Genomic DNA, 21,322 nt, shown 5'->3' on the forward strand with positions numbered 1-21,322 from the left:
TTATTGCAAATTACATTCAGACAGGCTGCATGTAAGCTCCTCTGTAAATCTGTATTAAATCCATTGATTTTTATAGGCTTCGTTGTCTTAACTGACAATGCTCAGGAATTAGAGCATTGTAACTGAAACCAGAATCTGATCAAGTCTGAGCTCTTAAGATCTAGGAAACATTTTGTTTAGCATTTTAACTGCAGGAGATAACTTTTGGCCATAGTGCAGTTTTCTGAGAAGCAGCAGAGGCTATCTATTGAGAGTCTCTGTATGACCTAAAAACCTAAAGGCAAAACCTTATTATGTAGTTCATTGTTCTTTTAAATGCTATGGGTATATTAACAGGACTGCTTGCATGGTGATGGGAGAAAGATCTCTAGTAATCTCTTGTATAGTTCTTAATCTCAAGTGTAGATCAAGAACTGTACTCAATCCTTGCTCCAAGTATTAAAAGCTTACGGCCAGCAAATTCTGACATCTCATCCCATGCACAAAGTCCATCAAAATAAAGAACTACCAGTCCAGGGTCTGCTGAAATCTCTCACCTGAGAGAGATCACTGTTGGGAGTGGAAGAGTCAAAGATCACTTGTGATTGTACTGCCACACAGATTCTGGTCCCTGATGGAACTCACTGAATTCCTGTCAGATTTTGATTTTATGATACTAATTTTTTAAAATAAAAAAGTTCCCAAATTTGCATGAACCGCCCAAGATTAAGGCTAAAGTTGATGCAAGACCTGAGAAAAGGAAAGAATGCGAGAGGGGAAAAATTGTGCTTTTTAAATTAGAAAACAAGTTACTGTAGTTACTTTGACGGGGGACATTAGAAAGAGATGTTTGTGGTGAATCCAAACCATATCATAGTAGGAACAACTCTTCCTACTAATGCACATCCATGCCACACCTTCCAGACTTTGGTTCAACGTATGTGTTTCAGCAGATGCCTCTGGGTCTCCACATCCAGTCTTCGATCAGCCTCAGGCTTAGGATGACACAAATGAAGGATTCATGTCACACAGCAGCCTTTAATGCTGCAAATACTTTAAAAACCAAGAGTGTAGGTTATTTGTAGTCACCCTCCTGATCCCTGAACAAGCCCTGTATGACAGAAAGAGTTCTGCATCTGGCTGGTGGATTCTATGGTAACACCTTGGTTAATGCAGTAACCTCAAAATTGCTAGGCTGTTCTACCAAACATTCAGTGTATTCAGGGATATGTGTGCGCTATGTATCGATTTATACTGATGGTGCTTATGATCCTCAGGTTTATCTCTGATTCGGTGCCCAGCTCTGCATCAGCTGTTACCACACACTCATCTTCGTTCTTTGGTAAGCTTGTTTCAATTTCCAGTGTTTCTTCTGTATTTTATCAATCCCTGGCCAGTGTTCTGACATGTCTTGTGTGCATTTATCCATGACAGCTCTGTGCGTGCGCGTGTGTGTAACAAACACAAGTGTTTCTCAGCAGCTGGGGTACAGAGTTAAAGGAGAGTTGTTAGGGCAGAGAGCATTTCCTAAATGCTCTTCCAAGTGACCTCAACCATCTCTCACATGCAATTTACAGCAGCTGTAGTCTGACTGAAGATCAGACCTTCCTTACTCTAGAGACTATAGACAATAGAAAGTGTGATGAGGGGGGACTCTCTTGCATAAATAGTATACATTATTGCGATATTTTGCTGTAACTGGAATATTTCTCTGTACAGCTTTTTGTGAATTCTGGTTTGCATTCAGAGATTGTTTCAAACATGTAAAGACATTTATTTGCTTAACCCACAAGCTGAAAGTCTCAGTAGCAATCACAAAACACTTATTTTGATGTTTGCTTAGTTCTACAGAATTTAAATGCACACTAAGATCTCTGTTGATCACAGGCTCCTGGTTGCCCAATGGAATAAACTGCAGAGCTATGCAAAGCTGGCATTTTGAAGTTTGGAATATGAATATTGTAACTGGTACAGAACTGACATTTCTGTGGTCTGAGTTGTGTGTTCAGCATTCCACACGGAACGTATCTTCATGTGGATGGCTTGGTAGACTCATCCAGACGGAGCAGCTGCCTTTCGTACACCAAGCCCAGCCAGCTCCTCAATGGCAGCTGAAAAGCCACTCATTTCATGCCATTTACAGGACAATTTACATTGGCTTTCATGACAATTAATTTTAACCCAAGTTTTGCCCCTAATTTGAGATCTCTGCCAATGTGCTTATGTTGAAAAAAAAATCGGTGATTCTAACTCAGTTGGGCTTTTTTAGCATATGAATTGCAGCATAACTTGTTGCTATCCAACACAGTAGCCTGTGCAGCTCATTGTATCTCCGTGCTTCTCTCATCTGAGCTGGAGTCAACTGCAAGGGAACTTGATACTAAACTAGTGAAATAGCCATCCTGTTTGCTTGGATGCTGGGTTATAAATCAAAGGTAAGTTATAGTTCTGCCCATCAGAACAGGATCTTTAGCCTTGCTCTCTGAAAAGCTGTCTTCAGCCATTTAACTATCACACAGAGGTGCAGCAGGGATGGCATGACAGGACAGCCTGCCACAATTACATGCACAAACCTCATTTTAAACTCCTTATCAGTTTATTTTCATTAAGGAGAAACCTCACCACCAGGCTGTGGGCTGTACGTTGACAGGAACAGGCAGAGAATTGCTGGCTGGAGATGGGCATCCTTGTCCTACACTCATAGAAAATGCAGCCTAAGAAATCCACTATCTCCAGTCAGCCTGTCCTCTCCTGCATGCTCTGTCTGTGCCTCCAGAGCATGCAGTGCCCTCCTCAGCAGCTCACACCCAGACAAGAGGGTCCAGCAGCAAAGGATCTAACTGGGGGGTGAGTATCTAAGGTGAGTTTGGGGGTCTCAAAGCCGTGACCAGCATGTGGGCTGAGGCTGCCATCTGCAGCGCTCTGGGTGAGCCAACAGGACCTTCCCTGGTGGGGGTCTGTGGAAAAGGTGCTGAGCTTGTGGGTGATAACACAGTCAATGGCATTACCCACATGTGCCAATTTAGGCTGTGTGTCACTTTCACTGGAACACTTGGAGTCTCCTTCCCCCTCCCCTTGTTTTCAGTCCAATCCCCCAGTTGGGGGAGGCTGAGAAATTAAAGATTAAAAAACTAAACAGAATGCCAGCAAGAAATAAAAAACAGTGCTCTGTCCAGGGCTGCCCGTAGGAAAGCGGTGGCAGTTGTCCAGAAGCAAAGATGAAAGTCTCAAAGCAAGAGGAAAGCTGAAAGAACTAGCTGGGAAAAGCAAACACGTGAACAGAAAACGCAAGTGTGACACTAAACTAAGGTCCAAGCAGGTGAACGCTTGTCTTGACACTTTTAACACGTCTTAATGCATGATGTTGTTTGAACTGTATTTAGAGGCAGCACATGTGCGCTAGTGAAGCTAACAGTTCATGGCAGGTGTCAGTGGAGAACGAAAAGATGAAACAGACCAAAGTATTGCACAACCTCTCAAAACCAAACTGAGCTGCCTCCCACCCCCATTGATACAACAAATAAACATGCAGTAGTTGACTATTGTCTTTGTTCCCCTCACCTGTAGCATCATTTTGATGTTTAAGGAAAACTAACTGTTGTACATAAAAGTTCTTTGCTGCTCTATATTATGTTATTGGGGCACTAAACATATGCAGAAATGGTGGATTGTTTCTTGGGGGAAGTATTTTTGTGAGTAGAATCACCATCAGCACCCTGGTTCTGGAAGACTAAGTTTGCTTTTGACTCAGTTCTTTTGCAATTTTCAAATCTACTCATGCTGGCCATTCCAATTTCACATCATTACTTTAAAGGAAAGAACTGCATGTTTGGAAGAAAACAAATGTTCTCATGGAAATGCTTGAATTAAGATTAGAGATTTTCCAAAGAACTGTCAGCCAAATCTGAAAAGTATTTCTGTGGGTTCCAGGATAACTTGTAGACAGTGATAGCATGGATCTCTTCCAAAAATATGTTGTACTTATGCTGGTATTGCTTCATAATGTCAATATAGTTTAATTAGTTGCTGCTTTTTGTGTCTGACACAGTACTTTTCCAAGTAAGAGAACCCCAAGTGAGAGGAAGGTGTAAAAATCCTCCTGCTTCTGAACTGTGGTTTGTCAAAATCTTTCTGGTTACACTCTGTGTAGTTACTACAGGTAACTAGTGTAGTAGATCAAATAGATTCAGTGTTTGAAACTGAAACCATTAATGCCAGCTGGGACTTCATATAGGTCTAAATAACACTAATCTTTCTAAACTAAGCTGACAGTCCACGTGACATGGCATTTTTAAAAACTATTTATTAAGTCTTAACCACATGAAGGTTACCTTTAGGCACATGCATGGAAGAGAACCCACTTATTTTTGTCAGCTGATTTGGCTGGAGATGCTTCACAGCTCTCTGACTGCAAAATGCCACAGTAATTCTAAAAGCTGTGCTCAACCATAACATATCTGGAAGAAAAACTGTAATAAAATGAGTGCTTCTTATAATACACAAAATAGCTCAAGACTTTACATTAAGGGGTCACTGGGAGTCTTGAAATGAAGGAATTTTCCAAACTTCCTTCCTTGCTTTCCATTAAAAAACATCTCCAAACTTCATTAAGACCTCCAAAAGTCAGGTACACTGGATTAAGGATTACCTAAAGAGGCTATTAGTCACTTCTGTTTTCATACTACAAGGTTTTTAAACTTCTATGAATATGAGGCCAGTGATTGCTAGACCAGACTAGTGTATCCACAAATGTGCCTGTGCGAGCACACACATCTCTAAGGGTGGGGACGAAGGAATGCTGCATGTTCTAGCACATACTAAATTCGTGCTCAAAAAATGCTTCATGTTTTTGATAGGTTTACAAAACAGAATAGTTATTCACACCGTATTTGCAAGTTCTAGTTTGTGGAGTAAACAGAAGGCCATGTTTTAAAGGAATAGTTTAAGTAAGAAAAACCCCCTCATTTCTGGATTAAGGTATGAAAGTGTTTATTGCTTTAGAAAGGATGAAGCATATACACTAAGAACATGCACCTGGATATTAAGATGATGGCAAGACAACTAATTCCTTGTAAGGAGCATTAGTAAATAAAGGTTAGTCTCTTAGTTGCACTACCTGACATGCAGATCCTTCCACTGTATGCTTGCTGTTTTCTCCATACTTTTGCTGTTATTTCTTAAGCTGCTTGCTCAGAACTTGTCCATGCTGGTCAGAATTTTGACTTGATTGTGCTGTGTATGTCTTACACTTACTGAAAGCTTTGGCTTCACACTGTTAAACACACGGATGAGCTGGTTTAACATCGCATATATGGCATCTAACAAACTGCAGTAAGAGCTTTTTTCATTTAAATGCTGAAGTAAAAGCAAGCTGACCAGCAGATAAGATGAGCCTGTTTGGATAGTTCTTACCCTCTATCAACATAAAAACTATTGCAACTTTTTGTATCCATTCTATGAACAAATTAATTTTCTTCTGCCTTCTCTGTGTGATGCTCCATTTGTTTCTATACATATAATGTACAGCCGTAACTTATGAGCAACAAAAGAAGTATGGAATATTTCATCTGCCAGTAAATCTGTCAAGTTCCTTTATATCAAACCATTTGCACTGCAAACATACTAAGTTTTCATCCAAGAAGGAAACCTGGGATCACCAGTTAAGGACCTAATTGTAAGAATTGCCAACAGCTGTAGTGAAAGGAGAGCTAATTCTGACATTTACCTGAAGCGAGGCACTAGGACTGAACTGTAGATAAAAGCTTTATTTTTTCTTTTCAGGGCAAAGAAGGTAAACTAAAAAATAATAATTTAATCGAGTGAGTAATTTTTCTGTAAGTAGCAGGAGCAGTTTACTCTTTATTAAAAGAGCTATACAAATAGCCATCAAAAGGGAGGAAACACTTTGCTTTGTTTCAGGCTAATCACATTTGTAACTGCTTGTGGCCATTTTCCTGTGATAAATATGGATTATAGGTTACCAATAAAAAACAGGAACAGTGCTCTGAGCAACAAGAAACTCCTTTCTTCAGAGAGAACAACTGCTGCAAGAATCTTCTCATCTTTTTTCAAGTCTTCTGGCTGTTGACCTTCATGCTCCAACATCAGAGGCTGTAGTTGGGTATCTGTAGCAATACAGTTTGTTGTCTGCACCTCCGCTCAATAGCAGCTGATGAGGGAAAAAGAAAACTGTGATTAGTAGCAGAACTAAACAAACTACCTACACCCAAGTTGAGGCCTTGTTTTCTTTCCTTTGAAGACAGAAATAATTAACTATTATTGCATGACTAAAACCCTGATTCAAAGTGCAGAAGCTACTTTGTCTCTTATCCTCCTCGTAAATTAGAAACAAAATTTTTGCAGGAAAATCTGTAAAGCTTTTATTGAGAACAGGAGCCACAATGAGAAACTAGAGCATTAACAACATGCTTTTCTCTTGTTTTATACATGTGTGTACCATGACAAATAGCGGAACAGCTTGTTATATAGTTTCCCCTCCTCTACCTGCACTGCCATATCCCAGCTGTCAGTTCATGCTGCTGCCTCAGTCTCCATGGCAGCAAACAGTACCTTGGAACTTGCATTTTCTCAGCAAGGTGTGGTGCTGTTCTCATGTCTCTCCTTGTTTGGAATTCAATGTAACTCCCATTTAATCCTACAGATCTTAAACTCCCAGCCTCCTCCTTTACACAGTAGCATGGGGAAGTGCCGCAGCACATATGACAGTGACACCCATTTATCAACCCAGTATCAACCACAGCACAATTAAAACTTCCTGTTCTCTTCCATCTTTAAGCATAAAAGGAAAAACGGTTCACAACCGCTTGCAGCCCCCATGTGTGTAAAGTGAGCAATTTGCTCTTTGAATTCTTACCCCTCCTTCTGTCCAGTCCACACACAAAACCTTGTCTTCATGAGCAGCCAAGTCATACAGAGGAGCTTTGCAACTGATAAAAGACAAGTATTTACAGTCACTCATTCGTAGTTACGTGAGCAATCACAGAAGACAAAATTGCTCCCTGGTAGAAATACTATCAGCAGTTATAAACACTTTCAGCTATCTACCATCTGTGCTTTCTCCAGGGCTGATCACATCAGTGTTAACCTCTCCTACATTCCCCAAAGAGAAAAGCAGCAACATTTTTCACCTGCTTGCAAACTTGAAACTGAAATTTAATCAATCTGCTTGTCAGGAACGGTTTATTATATAGTTTCCTTCTTCCACATGTGGATGCTGTTTAAGTGTGTGCATTTTCCAGAAAAGCCATTTATGTCTTCTGAATGCAAACTATTTCATTGCTTAGAAATTTGTAATGAAAGGTCTGAAAAAAGTATCAAGTGAAACTTCACACCATTAGGCAAAAATACATGCTTCAGAGAATGTATTTTATTCCTTAAAATAGAGGAATGGTTAGCAGACCATCTGCTGTTCCTAATCCGAGTAGCAATGTTATGGTTGCTGCCCCCTCATGTCAATCAATGCTACTGTTAATGCCAGGTAAGTCTCATACAGCCCTCTCAGATGTTAAGCCATGGATCCTTGGGTAAACTACAAGTATTTTTCTTCCTTTTGACTCCTAAAACCTAGAGGATTTTCACAAACGCCACAGAAGTTTCCACAGAATGTCTCAGACTACTTTTGCTATTTCATTATGTTAGCTGACCCCATAAGCTTGAATGCCGTGTTTATTTTACCTCCTTGTGTCCCAGAGCTTCACAATGTTGTCCAGAGAACCAGAGATCAGCTGGTGCTCATGGGTAGGTGACCACTTCACAGATGTCACCCAGCCAGTGTGAGATGTCAGAGACAGCAGAACCAAGGAGCCATCTGAACAGAATGAAAGGAAAAAAAGATATCAGTAGCTGCCAGCTGAAACCAGCACTTTTAAGATGCATCAAACTTCAGTGAGAAAAGCAGTCAGCAGCGTATTTGTGTTCAAGATAGAATTACTGGTGGGAAAAAACTTATCTAACTTCAAAAATCAAAGTGAGCCTTAAAGAAAGCAAACAAAACCGAAAGCCACACAAGTTCAGGGGAGAGGTCGGGGACAACAAACCCAAGCAACTCTCAGTGTGTATTTTCTTGTCATTAAACTCTCTTTTCAAAGATTTTTTGGGGAAAAAAACAACCAACAAAACAAGCTTTTATTATCAACATATAAGATTACATTACATTTATAGAAGCTAAATAAGAAAACGTGCCTATGAAATATATCTGGTAGGCTTAGTCATAAGTTAACCGCAGTCCTGTCAGACATGGCACCGCTAAACTAGAACAAAGTGACTGTCTCAATTTAATGATGGTCCAACCAACTTAAGGGGAAAAAAGGGAATCCTAAGCCGAGTTTACTAAATTATCAGGTGAGAAATCAAAACAAATCTTGCATCAGATTACAGAAAATAGACGTTAACTTTGTATTCAGCAAAAGCCCACAAATGACTTGTTTCAAGCGCAGGGAGCAGGACAGCCTGTGAGATGCCTCCCAACAGGAGGAAGTTCTGATTTTGAACACACACCTTTGAGAACATGCATGTTTTAGCTCACCTTTGCTGCGAGGATCCCATAGCCTAATGTGTCTGTCAGTGCTCCCAGATGCGAGGCGACGACACAGCGGTGAGTAGGAGACAGAATTAAACACTTTGTTTCCTGTCTGTCAGAAAAGAAAACAGTAACTCTAAGAGAGGCGGCACTACCTAGCACAACTGTTTCTCCTTGTGCTGGACTTGAGCTGAACCCGCAGATAAAGTATCATGATCTCACCAGGGTTGATTTGAGATCTCCAGTCTCAGCATCCCAGAGTTTAATGGTGTGGTCCCACGACGCACTGCAGATTTCTTCAGCATCTATCCACAGCACAGAAGAGACAGCTTCTGTGTGGCCAGAGAGGGTTGCCAGGGGAGTCTGGGATTAAAAGGTAAAAGGAGATTAGATTGAATATCCTCAAAAAAAAAAAAATCTGTTCTTTCAACAGCAATACATGTTTGATCAGCCTGAGGCATAACACCAGAAGTTTTTAGTCACTCTTAACAAAGAGAAATTACTTTGTGTGGCCACACTAAAACAAGGTTCTGGATAAAACCTACCCTTGTTAGTCCCAACTGTTCAGTTTTCTGTTTCTTCCGTGGTCTGTTAGCTGCTTCTTCCATTTCATCCTCTTCATCTGTAGGTACTGTGACAGAAGACAGTCAGACTTGATCTAGAGGTTTCTGGATTGCATTTCCATGTAATTAATTAAGTAAACCCCCATATTTACAGTACCTAACCCGTCTATGATGCGTGAGTATTTTAACCTTACATCTCTGATCAGGTCACTATTATCTCCATTTTGAGAGAGAGGAAAATGATACAAATTAAGTGATGTTCTCCAAGTCACGTAGTTTTAAAATGAAGTTGCAATGAATTTCTAAGGCCCCCTTTACTCCTGGAAAATTCCAACAGTCAGTCAGGTGTGATAATACAGGCTTTTCTTTTAGATATAATACCTACTTACACATTCTGAAACTGAAAGAGTATGACTTGGAACAGTGAAAGAAAGCATTCAGATAAAGGATTAGTTTCCATTTCTAGAAAAGTCCTGATCATCTTACTGTCCTCCATGTTATGGCAACAGTAATAAACAGGAAAATAACCCATAAACTTTTGATGTATAAGAAATCTATACTCAAACCTGCACATTTACATGAATACATTAAAAAGAAATGAAAAATTACTGTGTTCTGAATAAAATAAACATCAGCACACAGCTGATACCGTGTCTGAAGCTGTGTTACCAACCCAACCAGGAACTTGGTATAGTGATGTACAGCCTTACCAGAAAAAGTTCTAGCATGCTTTTATGTTACAGACTCGACTTTTCTTAAAGAAAGAAGTATTTGGATATCCATCTTTCCGGTTGTTTTAAGAGCCAAGAATCCCATCATACACTTATCTTACCTGCAGACCAGATCTTTAACATTTTGTCCCAGGATCCACTGCAGAACTGTATGAAAGAAAACATTTATTAAAAGCTGACCCAGACAGACATTGTAAGCCACACAAAATACGCTCTCTGCTTCAAAAATTAACCAATGGGCTATAGCTCCTAAAGAACAGCACAGAGCTCCTCAAAAAAAACCAAGTTTTGGGCATTGGCATTGATCATTCTTTTTTCCTCCTTTGCAGGAAAAATACGCACAAAAAAAGTCTTTATTTCCTTCAGCACTAAATGGTTTTCCTTTAATCTGTCTGACACTGACTCAGGATGAGAGCTGTAACTCCACCTCTGGCATGTGTGCTCTTAACCTGCCGAACTCCTTGATAAAGGGAAAGAACCTCTTCTACCACCTGCTTTTTCTGAGTACAGACGGAAAATGTTTTTCCCCACCAAAACAACTGTGAAAACTTAGGCCAAATTTGAAAATACTTCATTATAACACAAAATTCATGTGTGTTAAAAGGAAATATAGGAAATAAAAGGAAAATAACCATTCAGCTTCACTCACAGAAGTCAAAAGCAGCAGTATAACGGCTTGTACTATCTAAGTCACCTCAACTTTTTGTGATATTAGAGGTTAAGCACATTACTGAAACGATGGCCTGGCACTGATATAGCACTCTTGATCTTCAGTAACCACCATTTATAACAAGACTAGAGACTTAGTGTGTCAGTCATAACAACATGACGAGTAGTACAAAAATAACATGATGACTTTTGTCCCTATGAAGGGACAAAAAGATGGCTTATGAGATACAAGCTGTTAACATCCCAGAAGACAAATGTTTCTTTCCAGGAGTCACTCACTTTAGTTCTTGTGCAATCAACAGCTATAGAGTCTACACTCCCAGCATGTCCCCTGCAGCAGTGAAGGGCTTTCACTTTGTTTTTCTCCACGTTCCACTCCCACAGCAGCACGGTTTGGTCCATAGAAGCACTGAGTAATAGGCATGATAAACTATCTGAGGAAGACAAAAAAAAGTCATGCTTGCACCCAACTCAGCTTTCCAAAGTCATTATAGTTTATATGCAATTATTCTAGTCCAAGAAGAAACAGCAGGTAGAATCTCATACATATATCTATTTACATCATGTTACCCTGCAAGTACAATAAGCATACATACGAATATTTGCTAATGATGTCTGCAAGATAGATAGACAACTTATATGTTGAACTAACTGTACTGGTGTTAGTACAAACTAACTTATTACTGTTAAAGGACTGTTTCACCTCATGACTTAATTTCTACCATCACTGACGGACACAGAAATAATTCTAGCATTTACATAATTAAATATCCATACTTGAGGAATTCTGACATTTCTCCTTCAATAATCAAACTATTACTACTCCCCTAAGATATATATACTGACCTTGCTTTACCCATGCCACATCCTTCACTACTTCTGTATGCCCAGCTACTGTCATGATGGATTTTCCTTCCAAAGACCAGATTCGAGCAGTCTGATCATAGCAGCCAGTTAATATCCTACAGGATTTGAAACATTGTTGTTAAAACTAACAATGTTTTTATGGAAAAACAACCAAACAAACCCCAAACAAAACCCCCTTAACCAGAAACTTAAAAAATAATAGCATAGTAACTGCTCAGGCTTAAAATCACTTATGTAATTTGAAATAAAAGAGAGTTATTCCTGATGTGTTACTAGAGGATATCAAAGCATTTTCAAACCATTACTTAATAGAGGAACATTGTCTAGTTAGTTGGAAAATGAATGAGAACATACAGTAGAAACATACAGTAGAAAAAGACAATTATTGTGGCTTTTTTTTTAAAGAAAAGCTCTGCATAAAGGTATGCTATTATATTTGTTGCTAATTAATGTCACATTTGAAGTCAAGGGTTTAAGCTAAAATAAGAGCTAAGGAATGCTTGCTGTCCTTTTAAGTGAAAGAACAATAAACAGCGTTTGTATTAACAGTATCACGCTCAGTGACTCTATAGCTTTTTTTCTACTTGCATTAAAGTCACCGTCAGCACAAAGCATTAAAACTGAACTGCTTACAAAAGCAAGCAGCTGACTGACTTGACAGGTTAAAACAACTAAAACACAGAACAAATTGGGGGGGAGAAAAGATATTAAAGAGACAGAATACTCCTTCATTTGACACCATGGTGTCCTCTGCACACAACAAGAATAAGCAAGACAAAACTTAGAATGGGCTTAGTGCAGTACCATTCTTCAGTAGCTTGAACAGAACTGATCCAGTCATCATGGAAGATGCACTCCTCTGGCTGAGGGGCCATGTATTTCTCCACATACTCTATTTCCACCACTTCTTCCTGTGCTCACAGAAAAAATATACTTATTTAGGATGGGTTTGTTTTTTTTTTTAACTCAATAGCAGCAATAGTTAACGCTAACACAAAATATACAAGGTTATCGGGTAAAGATCTTGGTATCTGAATCCTTTGCTACATTAGTGGAATAAAGTGTCTAAACTATACTGTTACCTGTATTTTTATCAAATCACTATGAATAGCAAGCTGGAAACAAAAGCAAGCAATTTCTCGGGTTCCTCTTCTTCTGTATTTACCCACATAAAACTGGTGTCTACAATATTTCATAGTATTTTCTAAAGCTAATGCTAACCTCCCTCATTATCCCCAATGCAACTAATGGAACAGGAGACAAAAATACGTTAGTGATGAACTGAATAAGACAAGAATTTCCCCTCTGAACTGTATATAGACAACAGTTTGGATAATTATGTTCCTTGCACTGCTCATACTCTCTAATCACTCTGTGCTCCAGAATGGACTTAAAAATGCAGGGAAAGTTGGAAAAGAAGTAAAACTGAGTAAGGAAACCTACCTAGTCAGGACGACAGTGTAATACCTAAATCAGACTGAAGTAAACTGGCCAAGTCTGTTCTATTGTCCAAAATGGGGAGAAACTGAATATGACTTACTGTGGAGATATTTTCCATTTCCATGTGCGTGACCAGTGGCATTCGCAAGAACTGCCCATTGATAAGGAAGTCGAATTCCACATATTTGTGATCCGCTGAAACACATTAGGAAAAATCCATGTCCAGGTGTCAGCACCTACCAGACACCATCCAGAACAGCACCACTTTTTAAATCCTTTTCTCTGTAGCTAACCAAACCACAGCAGTGCTTCACCACTGTCCTGTACAGACGTTGCCACTGCTAGCTCTCATCTTTATCACTGCTAGCTAGAGGCCTCTATCTGAGGCAGCAGAAATTTGGGTTCATATTTCTTCCTCTGTAACGGCACAGTTGACACAGGCCCCGTATTTCAACAAAAGCATTGCTTTGTGCACTAGTTTTCCAGGTTGCTTGCAATTTCATGAGTTAAAAGCAACTAGTAGAAGTCTCAGCAGTTTGGAATACAGTTAGTCTACTTTGTCATGGAAAATGGGATTTCTTAACATTCCATAGGTGTCTTTTCCCCAAAAAATCTTTCAAGTCAGTCAGGCCCATGTCAGCTGGCATTTGCAAAATGGTGGAGCTCTTCTCAAAGGCTTTCCTAACAACCAAAAACCTTTGGTTTTTTTCATTAGTTTTGCCAGGGTTTGGAGAATTCTTCAATTACCATTTGCTGGGGTAGCTTGGTCTGTGGTGCTGGGCAAACACTAGTCCAGCTTTTCTCTTGGAACTGCCCACCATCACTGCTATCTGATGAGTTCAAAGTGTGCCTTACTCCGGGTGGCCAGAACAGAACAGAAAGGCAAGAGCAGCTAGGGTTGAGGGGCCTGTGGGTACCAGGGTGCTGCTTCTGACTCTGACAGCACGTTTCCTTGCCCGGGTCTGCCCTGAGCCGTCTCGCTTGCAGCCCCATGCACTACAAAAAGTCAAGCTCAGCCCGACTCGCTCGGTGCAGCGGGCAGCGGGCGGCTTCAGACGGCGCATGCGGTCAGAAACAGGGGCAGTAAGTGGAACTTATCACCCCATGGCAGAGCAGGCCCTAAGCCAGACCCGGTCCCGGTACCTACCGTTGCCGGCCGCCAGCAGCTTGTTGATGAGCTGGCTGAGGTCTGTGGTCTCGGAGGCCGCAGGCACCGAGAAGGGCACATCCTCCACCGCGTACCTGCGGGCACACAGCGCCGTTACCGCCTCTGCGTTACTCTCGCCCCAAACCCACCGCACACCCCCCAGGCCCAGGCGGGCGCCCGCTCACCTGCGGTTCTCGGTGCGAAACCGCGCCGTGAGCTGCGCCATGATGCTGCTGCGCCCGACCACGTGCCGCGATTAGCCGTGCCCGCCCCCTGGGCACCGCCTCCCACCCGCCTGCCGGCAGCGCTCCGGCCCCGCCGAGGCTCTTTCCCTCGGCCCGGCTGGCCCGGCCTCGCTCAGCCGCTGCTGCTACCGCTGCTGGAGCTGCTGCAGCCGCCGCCGGCCGTGCGCACAGCGGGCTGCGCGGCGCCGGGTAGCGGCGGAGACTACAGCACCCAGCATGCCTCACGCGGGCCCTTCCCGGCGCCCCCTCGCACCTCCCGCCTAGAGAGCGCGCTTGCGCGGAGGGGCGGTGTGCAGTGCATGGCGGTGACTGCCGGAGCAGAGCCGAGGTTGAGTATACCCCTTCTGGGCGCTCCGCTACTCCCCGCGGAGCTGGCGGCGGCAGGGCCGACCGGGCTTCGGGAGCGCTCTCCTCTTGGGGAGGTAGTAGTAGTAGTGGGGGTGGTGGGTGGGGGACTGTAGCCGCTGTGGGAGGCATGGCGCTGATGGTGTGGGGCGCCCCCGGCTCCCCTGAGGAGGAGGCTGAGGAGCGCTTTCCCTGAGGCACTCGCAGGCCCTTGCGCCGCTGCAGCGGGGGTTCCCTACGGCACTGCGCAGCCCGGCCCACCCCGTCGTACCGGCTTTGTGGCGGTGAGCAGTTCCCTGCGGCGCTGCTGTAGTCGGGAGCGGGAGCGTTCGCTGCTGCTGGTGTCGTCTGGGTGTAGGTTGTGTTTCTTTGCATGTAAAGGGACGCATCCGGACTTTAAAAGAAGCTGTAAGGGAATTAGGTCTTTGGAGAGAAGGCTGCTTGTGTGAGTACCCGCTGCGTGTTCGGTTTATATGCGCGCTTCCTCTGCTTTTTTGACAGATGCTTGTGGCCTCTCAGGGAGCAGTTGAGCTTTCCCTGTGTGGTGACTCCCGTTGGGGCAGCTTGCTAGAGCTGGCCAGGGTTTTGTGGGACTCTGACATCTCATCTCTTTCTTAAGTGTAATTAAAAGGTCTGACGCGGTCAGCATGATTGACAGAGTTGCGTTTTCCAGGTACTTGTGTTAACTGCACAAAACCAACTGGGGAGACCTTTTAGGCAGGAGTCCCTAGACCTTCTGTGCACTCTTAACCCTATGTACCTGCTCTTCTATGACAGGAAGAAGCTAAGTCTCAAACCTGGTACAAGTTAATATAAAGCTAAGTGTAACTCGTTTACTATCACTATGCCCTGATTTTCTTCCTGTTGAGTTTTACTGTAGTCCATGTCCTTCATAATGATGGTAGAGATACATCGTCAGAGGTAACTTTTTCAGAGAGAGTGTTTAATTGTTGTGAGCAATGCAATTATCTAAAATCATTACAAAAAACCTCTAAGCATTTAATGGAAATCCCAAGAAAGATTGTGGGTGAGGCATTATACTGTACATATTTCCTGTCAAAAAGTATAAAATAAAACTGGAATGGGGAATATTGCTGTCAGAACTGCTGAAAACATGAACTTACACTGTCAAGCTCTGATTCTCTTTTGGTTTTAATGGGTATGCATTGAAGACTTGAATCTTCAAAACTGTTAAGAGAATTGCCTCCTTCCTGCCTGGACAGGTATTCCTAGGTAGGATGCACTTATTATCATAACAGACTTACCTGGTTTCTACAGTTTAGGTTTCTTCTTATTACTAACATCTTCCAATGTTGACTCGGTGTTAAAATAATTAGTCCTGTGATTTCAAAAGGCTGCACTTCCCTGTGGGATTTGGGTGCACGTTGACTTTACAATGGGGCCTCATAACTGAGGGAAGGTAGAAGCAGGCATTCATAGAAGGCCTTACAATTATGTCAATCAAATCTGGTGTATTTTTAGGGACCACTGCTTGTAGTTCGTAGGTATAGGCGTTACATAGAATAAAGGATTGGAGGCAAGAAAATAGAAGTCAAATACTTTGCCTTAAGGCAGAGCAGAGGCGTGACTGGTCAATGATAGGATTTTAAAGTAATGTCAGCTTGACTTTTCTGTTATTGTCTTTAAAAGTTTGTATATTGAGAATCAGTATGAGGGCTTCTCCATTACAGAGGAGATTGCAACTGTTAGGAGAAAAGCTCACCTCAGAGCAAGAAATCCTGCTCCTGCTGACAGTTCCTGATGTTACACAAGTTGTGTATGTGGATACCAGCCAGTGAAGACCTAGCATATGCAAGAGGTGCCCCTGGCTTTGACAGCTGTGTTATCATGGCAATTCTTGATGGCTAAATAAATGGAGATCTTGCTGCCTCCTGTGTTTTGCTAAATGATCTTGAACTATCAGCCAATTTGTCTGTGGAATTGAACCACAGATGGTAATTGTAAGCTAGATTGCAGTGCATGTTTGCTGTCTTGAAGATCCTACATAAAATGCTCATGATGGTTAATTCCATTTGCCTGTGCTTGCTGCTTCTGTGGTTGCTTACTGTCTTTGTAGAGTTGAACCAAGGATAGCAATAGCCATAGTTTTCCCTTTATTTTGAGCAGAGTGCTTCCCAAAGGGAGGCAGAGCAAACAAAGTGGTGCTAACTGGGTTGGAAACTGCCTTGGAGTGGTAGACTTCATGGAGGGCAGCCTGTAGAGTGGTTTGGGTTAAGGCTAAAGCTGAGGCATAGAGAGCTGTCTGTTTGATGTATGTACTGATGATACAGCTATATTCTACACTAATATTAAACTCCCGTGTTTTCCTTCAGCCCATTGTTAAACGTGGGATATGATGGTGTTACACTGGAAATTTTTGTGGCACTTATGTAAAGAGTATATGAAGAGCTACTTGTATGTATGTTGTTTACTCATTCATGACAAAATATCCACACATTTATGTATACAGAATTTAACTGTCTTGTTTGGGCAATCTGTTCACAATAATTATACAGTTATTTAATTAATTACCTATGTATTTACTTTTAAGTATCTGTAACAGTGTATTTCTTCCAGACAAAAATATCTTTTTGCTTGGGGTTGCACAACACTCAAGTTAATGAAACCTGGATGGTTAAACCATGGAGTTCATTGTGCAGGGTGATGTATGTGCCTGGTTAGAGCAGTGGTCAGACAACATCACAGGCAAAAAAGTACCACAGGGATTTTTTTAAACATAAAGATAAAACTTCAGCTATTTCTGGGCTGCTTGTGAGAGGAAGCGGGATAAACATCACTGTATATTTGCCCTACTGCTGTAATCTTTCCCCTGAGCTTTATTATTAACCAGTGTTAGATACAGGACATTGGGCTGTGGGTCTGTCCCAGTACAGCGATCCTTGTGTTCTGTAGCTGGATATATGCTTAAGGGTACATGCCATTGGTATCTCTGGAACAAACCTCTTCAGTTTATCTTGGAGAACTAGATGTGCTGCTTTGGCAAAACTGACATATCTTCTTGAAATCTTTTAACTGAGGGAAAATGGTGGGGTGATGATGAAATCTAGCTTTCTGCCTTTTTTCATATGCCACTAACATGCTTCAGACACTTTAACTGAAGCAGCTCAGAATTGTTCTCAGATCCAAAGGTTTTTGATTGGTGAGCATGAGGTAACTTCATTTGGAACTTGGTTTTGGAGTGTCATCACTTGAAAAGCAAATGGAAAAATAAATCTGCTTTAGATTAAAGTATTTAGTGTATTGAGCATATGAGCAGCTTAATTTCTCAATGTTGTTTGTATCAGCAGGGTGCTTTATTCAGCTTCAAAAGCCAAGGAGATGTAGATTAACTTTGCCTGTGGTCCTTTGTATCTTTGCAAAGCAAGATAAGTTTGTCCTTCAAGGGTTGTAGTTCTTTTTGAGTGATTTTCTAGCCTTTTACTAAAGTTGTAAACAGTTAAAATATCACAGCCAAGAAGGTCCATTTCAGGACCCCTTCTATGTGGTGTAGTGAAGAAGATAAAGCTGGTAGGAGCCACATGCTTGTGTAATGCTGCCTGTCTTTAAAATAACTACTGAAGGGAAAAATCCTGAACACCTTTCCTCCTCCCTCACTCCAAACTGCAGGAATTAAGTTATTCAGTTTGGCATATCATGCATGTAGTCTAGTATATATGTACTGTAGTAACATAGGAGCCAAGTTAATTTGTCATTTTTGTCTCACTGCTGGTGAATATGTGCGATTGGTCTCTCTTTTAAAGGGTGTACTGTTTGGGTGTCCTGTGGATGTAGCAATTCACTGTCCAAAATTCTGTTTGCTTGATGGTTTATTGTGGGCAACTGAGGTCCTTGAAGTAGTGCCTTTTTCTGTTTCATCACAATTAATGCCAAATTTTATTTAGTGTATCTGGCATTTTTCGTGCCTAAAGCTTACTGCTGTAGACTAACAATAGTAATTTCATTTAGATGTTGGTTTATATCCCTTTAAAACAAACAATCTATTTCAAGATGGCTGCATGACAGATTTGGGTAACACAAATCCTGTCTGTTGATTATGGAAGTAGATGAGTAATATTTTTGTAAAGCAGTGCTGGCATATCTTTAAATATTGAGTGTTCTCTAGATGTGTATGGTTGTTGAATGCTTGTGGATATACTTAGGTTAAATCATGAATGTGTATGTGTGTTTTATATCTGTGTATGCAAAGACAAGTCTAGCAAATTCTTATACAAGACACTAAACTACACTCCTAGAGCAACACATGGAAATTTTTCTGCAGTGAGTAATAAAGTGATAAACAGGCAGGGATTTCTTGAGGGCTTTGCTGTTAGCTTGCAACAGTGTTAGAACTTGTAAGACTAAATTTGTAGGACAAAAGAAAATCCTGAAGCAATGTCTTGATTGAGGCTAAAGTACAGAAGGCTGAAATAAAATTTCGTAACTTTTTCAGGTCACCTTGTAATGGAAGAAAATGGAGCTGACCATGACATTGCTATGGAAGGATCTAATGATTTGTTCATAGGCAACTGTAATGGTACAGGAGAGTCAGAAACAAAGGATCAGGTTTTTCAGGTGAGGTATGGATGTCCTGTCTTTGTAGATACTTTCTTTACATCCTCTCTAATGAACCTGCAGTATGTTATTTCATTGAAGTGTTTTTTTCCCCGGCCTTTATAGTAGTACATTGTGTCTTTTAAAAAGTGCAAAAGTTCCTTCCCTTGGGTTCTTGTGCCATTTGGTTTTGAACTGATGAATATCCAGATGTTGCATGTAACGACAACCTTTAGTAATTGTATTAATGGAACCTGTTAGAGTGCTGAAGAAATATGTTTTATTGTGTTAGAAAAATCCTTTAATAAAAGAGTACTTCGTGACATGCCTTGGAGTAAGAGTGATTGAGAATCTGTTGTTTTTCCTTCCCAAAGCTTCCTGCTGTAGACTAACAGTAGTAATTTCATGTCATTATATGTTGTTTTATAACCCTTTAAAACAGATGTAATTTACTTCAAGATGGCTGCATGACAGATTCGGCTAATGAATTGAACATTGGGTTAAATTGCTTAGTGACCAAATGTGGCAAATAATCCAGACACAGGATGCCTGTGTAGGTATTGGGGAAGGAGAGTGTTTAATGTATTCATTATCAAATATCACCAGATACTTCTAGTCAGATTTCTGTGCATAAATGTTCTGCATTACTTCAGCTAAGACAAAATATGATTCAGGTAATGATTCAGTAGCACGCTTAAGGTCTCTGCACAGTGTCTTTAACATAACTAGTGCAATTTTTTGCTGCTTTTCTGGTGGAGTTTACAATAGACAGGTTTAGCACAGATTTATTCTTGAAGGATTTTTAGGTTATTTGGCTCAGGTCTGACTTCAATATTAAATTTGGAAACATTCTTCCCCACTCTTTGGATTTACAGTTTACAAATTTTTGCAGCAGAAATGTCAGTTGATTGTGTGATTGCTGCAAGAGATAACATGAACTGCACTCCTCCTTGCATCGACCAAATGACAGCCTGACACATTATACATGTGGGCTGCCTGTTTGCAGTTATTTTTACATGTTCAATATTTCTGTTGTCAGAATTTCAACAAGACATTTGTGCTTGAAGTTTAAATTTAATCAAAATGGGATGTGCTTTAAGACCTTGATTCTGCAAGCTTGGGGAGTATAAGCTCTGAGTACATATTTTTTGAGACTTGCAAAATCTGATTCTTGGTCTTGTGCTGTATAGTTCTTGGCCTTGAATTGGAAGGTTTGAGTTGCTTATGTTTATTTTGTGGTAAAGAATCAACGAAACTTGTAGAAATTTTAGTTTTCATAACTAAATACATGTATGTAAAGGTGAAGTGGAATAGTGTCTAGGACTTCTTTTGAAGTCAAATCAGGTTGGTAGGTATTTGACAGTTTTGGTATAAGTTCTTTCAGATTCTGGGTAGATATGATGGTTTTAGGGAACAGATTTTGGTCACAAGGGATTGTCTTTCCCTTTAATAGAGAGGGTTTGTTCTAGGAAGCAGAAACATGAATACATTTTCATCAGAAATGGAAAGCAAAAAATAGAGCTGTAGTGTTAGCTGGTAGCCTCTTGATCAGAAGGACGAGAGCTCCCTCCAAGTATACAGTACAGCACACTGGGTTAAAATGTTTTTTCCTTTCTTTCTTTCCTTCTTTTTCAATTTTTCTTTTCTTTAATAGAAATTGCTACTCAAGATTAAAGTACATTTTACTGTTTTTCCTCTGTGAAAGCATTTAACCTGCATGGATTCCAGGGATCCATTGTTTGGAAAGAGTGACTCTCCTCCAGTCTTACCCATCACAGTACACCTCTTGGGCTCTCCATCATCAGCTGTGCCTGCCCTGCCACCCCAGCCTCACTCCACAGAGGACTCCCACCTGGTGGACCAAACGGGGCAGCCTCTCTATGAGCTGCAGCCCCTCGGAGGGCCCACTGCACCGATGGTGAGTTGTCTGAAAAGAGGTCAGGTGTGAGAGGCAAGGATGCTCTTTGAAAAACTCTTTTACAAGGTGCTTGTTTGTTGTAGCAACAGCTGATTCAGACTTTAGCAAGGAGGTGAAACTTTTCAGTGGTTCACTTCATGCTGCAGTTGTTCTTCCTCAGGTAGGCAAATCCTGTTTCCAGCCATTACTAATTTTATTAAACAACTTAGTCTTTTGTCATTATCAAGCCTGGATGTAGCTGTGCGATGAGATCTCATACTTCTCCCACTGCTGCTTTACCAATGTTCCCTGAAATAAGTGTATCTGTGTTTTCCGGGTGGGGATTAGA

The 21,322-nt window shown here is 41.2% G+C and overlaps 2 protein-coding genes across 15 annotated transcripts in view; one reads left to right on the plus strand and one right to left on the minus strand.

The window, feature by feature from the left end:
• Window positions 1-5,555: 5,555 nt before the first annotated feature.
• Window positions 5,556-14,238, minus strand: WDR12 (WD repeat domain 12). Its single transcript, XM_057419863.1, has 13 exons — window positions 14,121-14,238; window positions 13,936-14,030; window positions 12,889-12,983; window positions 12,153-12,259; window positions 11,328-11,443; window positions 10,761-10,915; window positions 9,914-9,959; window positions 9,064-9,149; window positions 8,741-8,881; window positions 8,525-8,630; window positions 7,675-7,807; window positions 6,854-6,926; window positions 5,556-6,148 (listed from the first exon to the last, which is right to left on the minus strand). The coding sequence occupies exons 1-13, from the start codon at window positions 14,159-14,161 to the stop codon at window positions 6,071-6,073; spliced, it is 1,272 nt and encodes a 423-aa protein (XP_057275846.1). The 5' UTR covers window positions 14,162-14,238; the 3' UTR covers window positions 5,556-6,070.
• A 219-nt stretch (window positions 14,239-14,457) lies between these two features.
• CARF (calcium responsive transcription factor) overlaps window positions 14,458-21,322 on the plus strand; it is a 37,730-nt gene continuing 30,865 nt past the window's right edge. For 11 of the 14 annotated variants that reach the window (XM_057419845.1, XM_057419841.1, XM_057419848.1 and 8 more), the window contains exons 1-3: window positions 17,964-18,053; window positions 18,976-19,097; window positions 20,782-20,994. In XM_057419845.1, coding sequence (XP_057275828.1) covers window positions 18,026-18,053; window positions 18,976-19,097; window positions 20,782-20,994 — 363 coding nt within the window. In that variant the 5' untranslated portion in view covers window positions 17,964-18,025. Of the gene's footprint in view, window positions 14,509-17,963; window positions 18,054-18,973; window positions 19,098-20,730; window positions 20,995-21,099; window positions 21,155-21,322 lie in introns of those variants that run through there. The other 3 variants (XM_057419851.1, XM_057419854.1, XM_057419855.1) reach the window with 3 other exon arrangements.

Source organism: Pezoporus wallicus, unplaced genomic scaffold (assembly GCF_028554395.1).
Source record: "Pezoporus wallicus isolate ANWC-B61680 ecotype Strahan unplaced genomic scaffold, APGP_CSIRO_Pwel_v1 contig_4710, whole genome shotgun sequence".
Lineage (NCBI taxonomy): Eukaryota > Metazoa > Chordata > Aves > Psittaciformes > Psittacidae > Pezoporus > Pezoporus wallicus.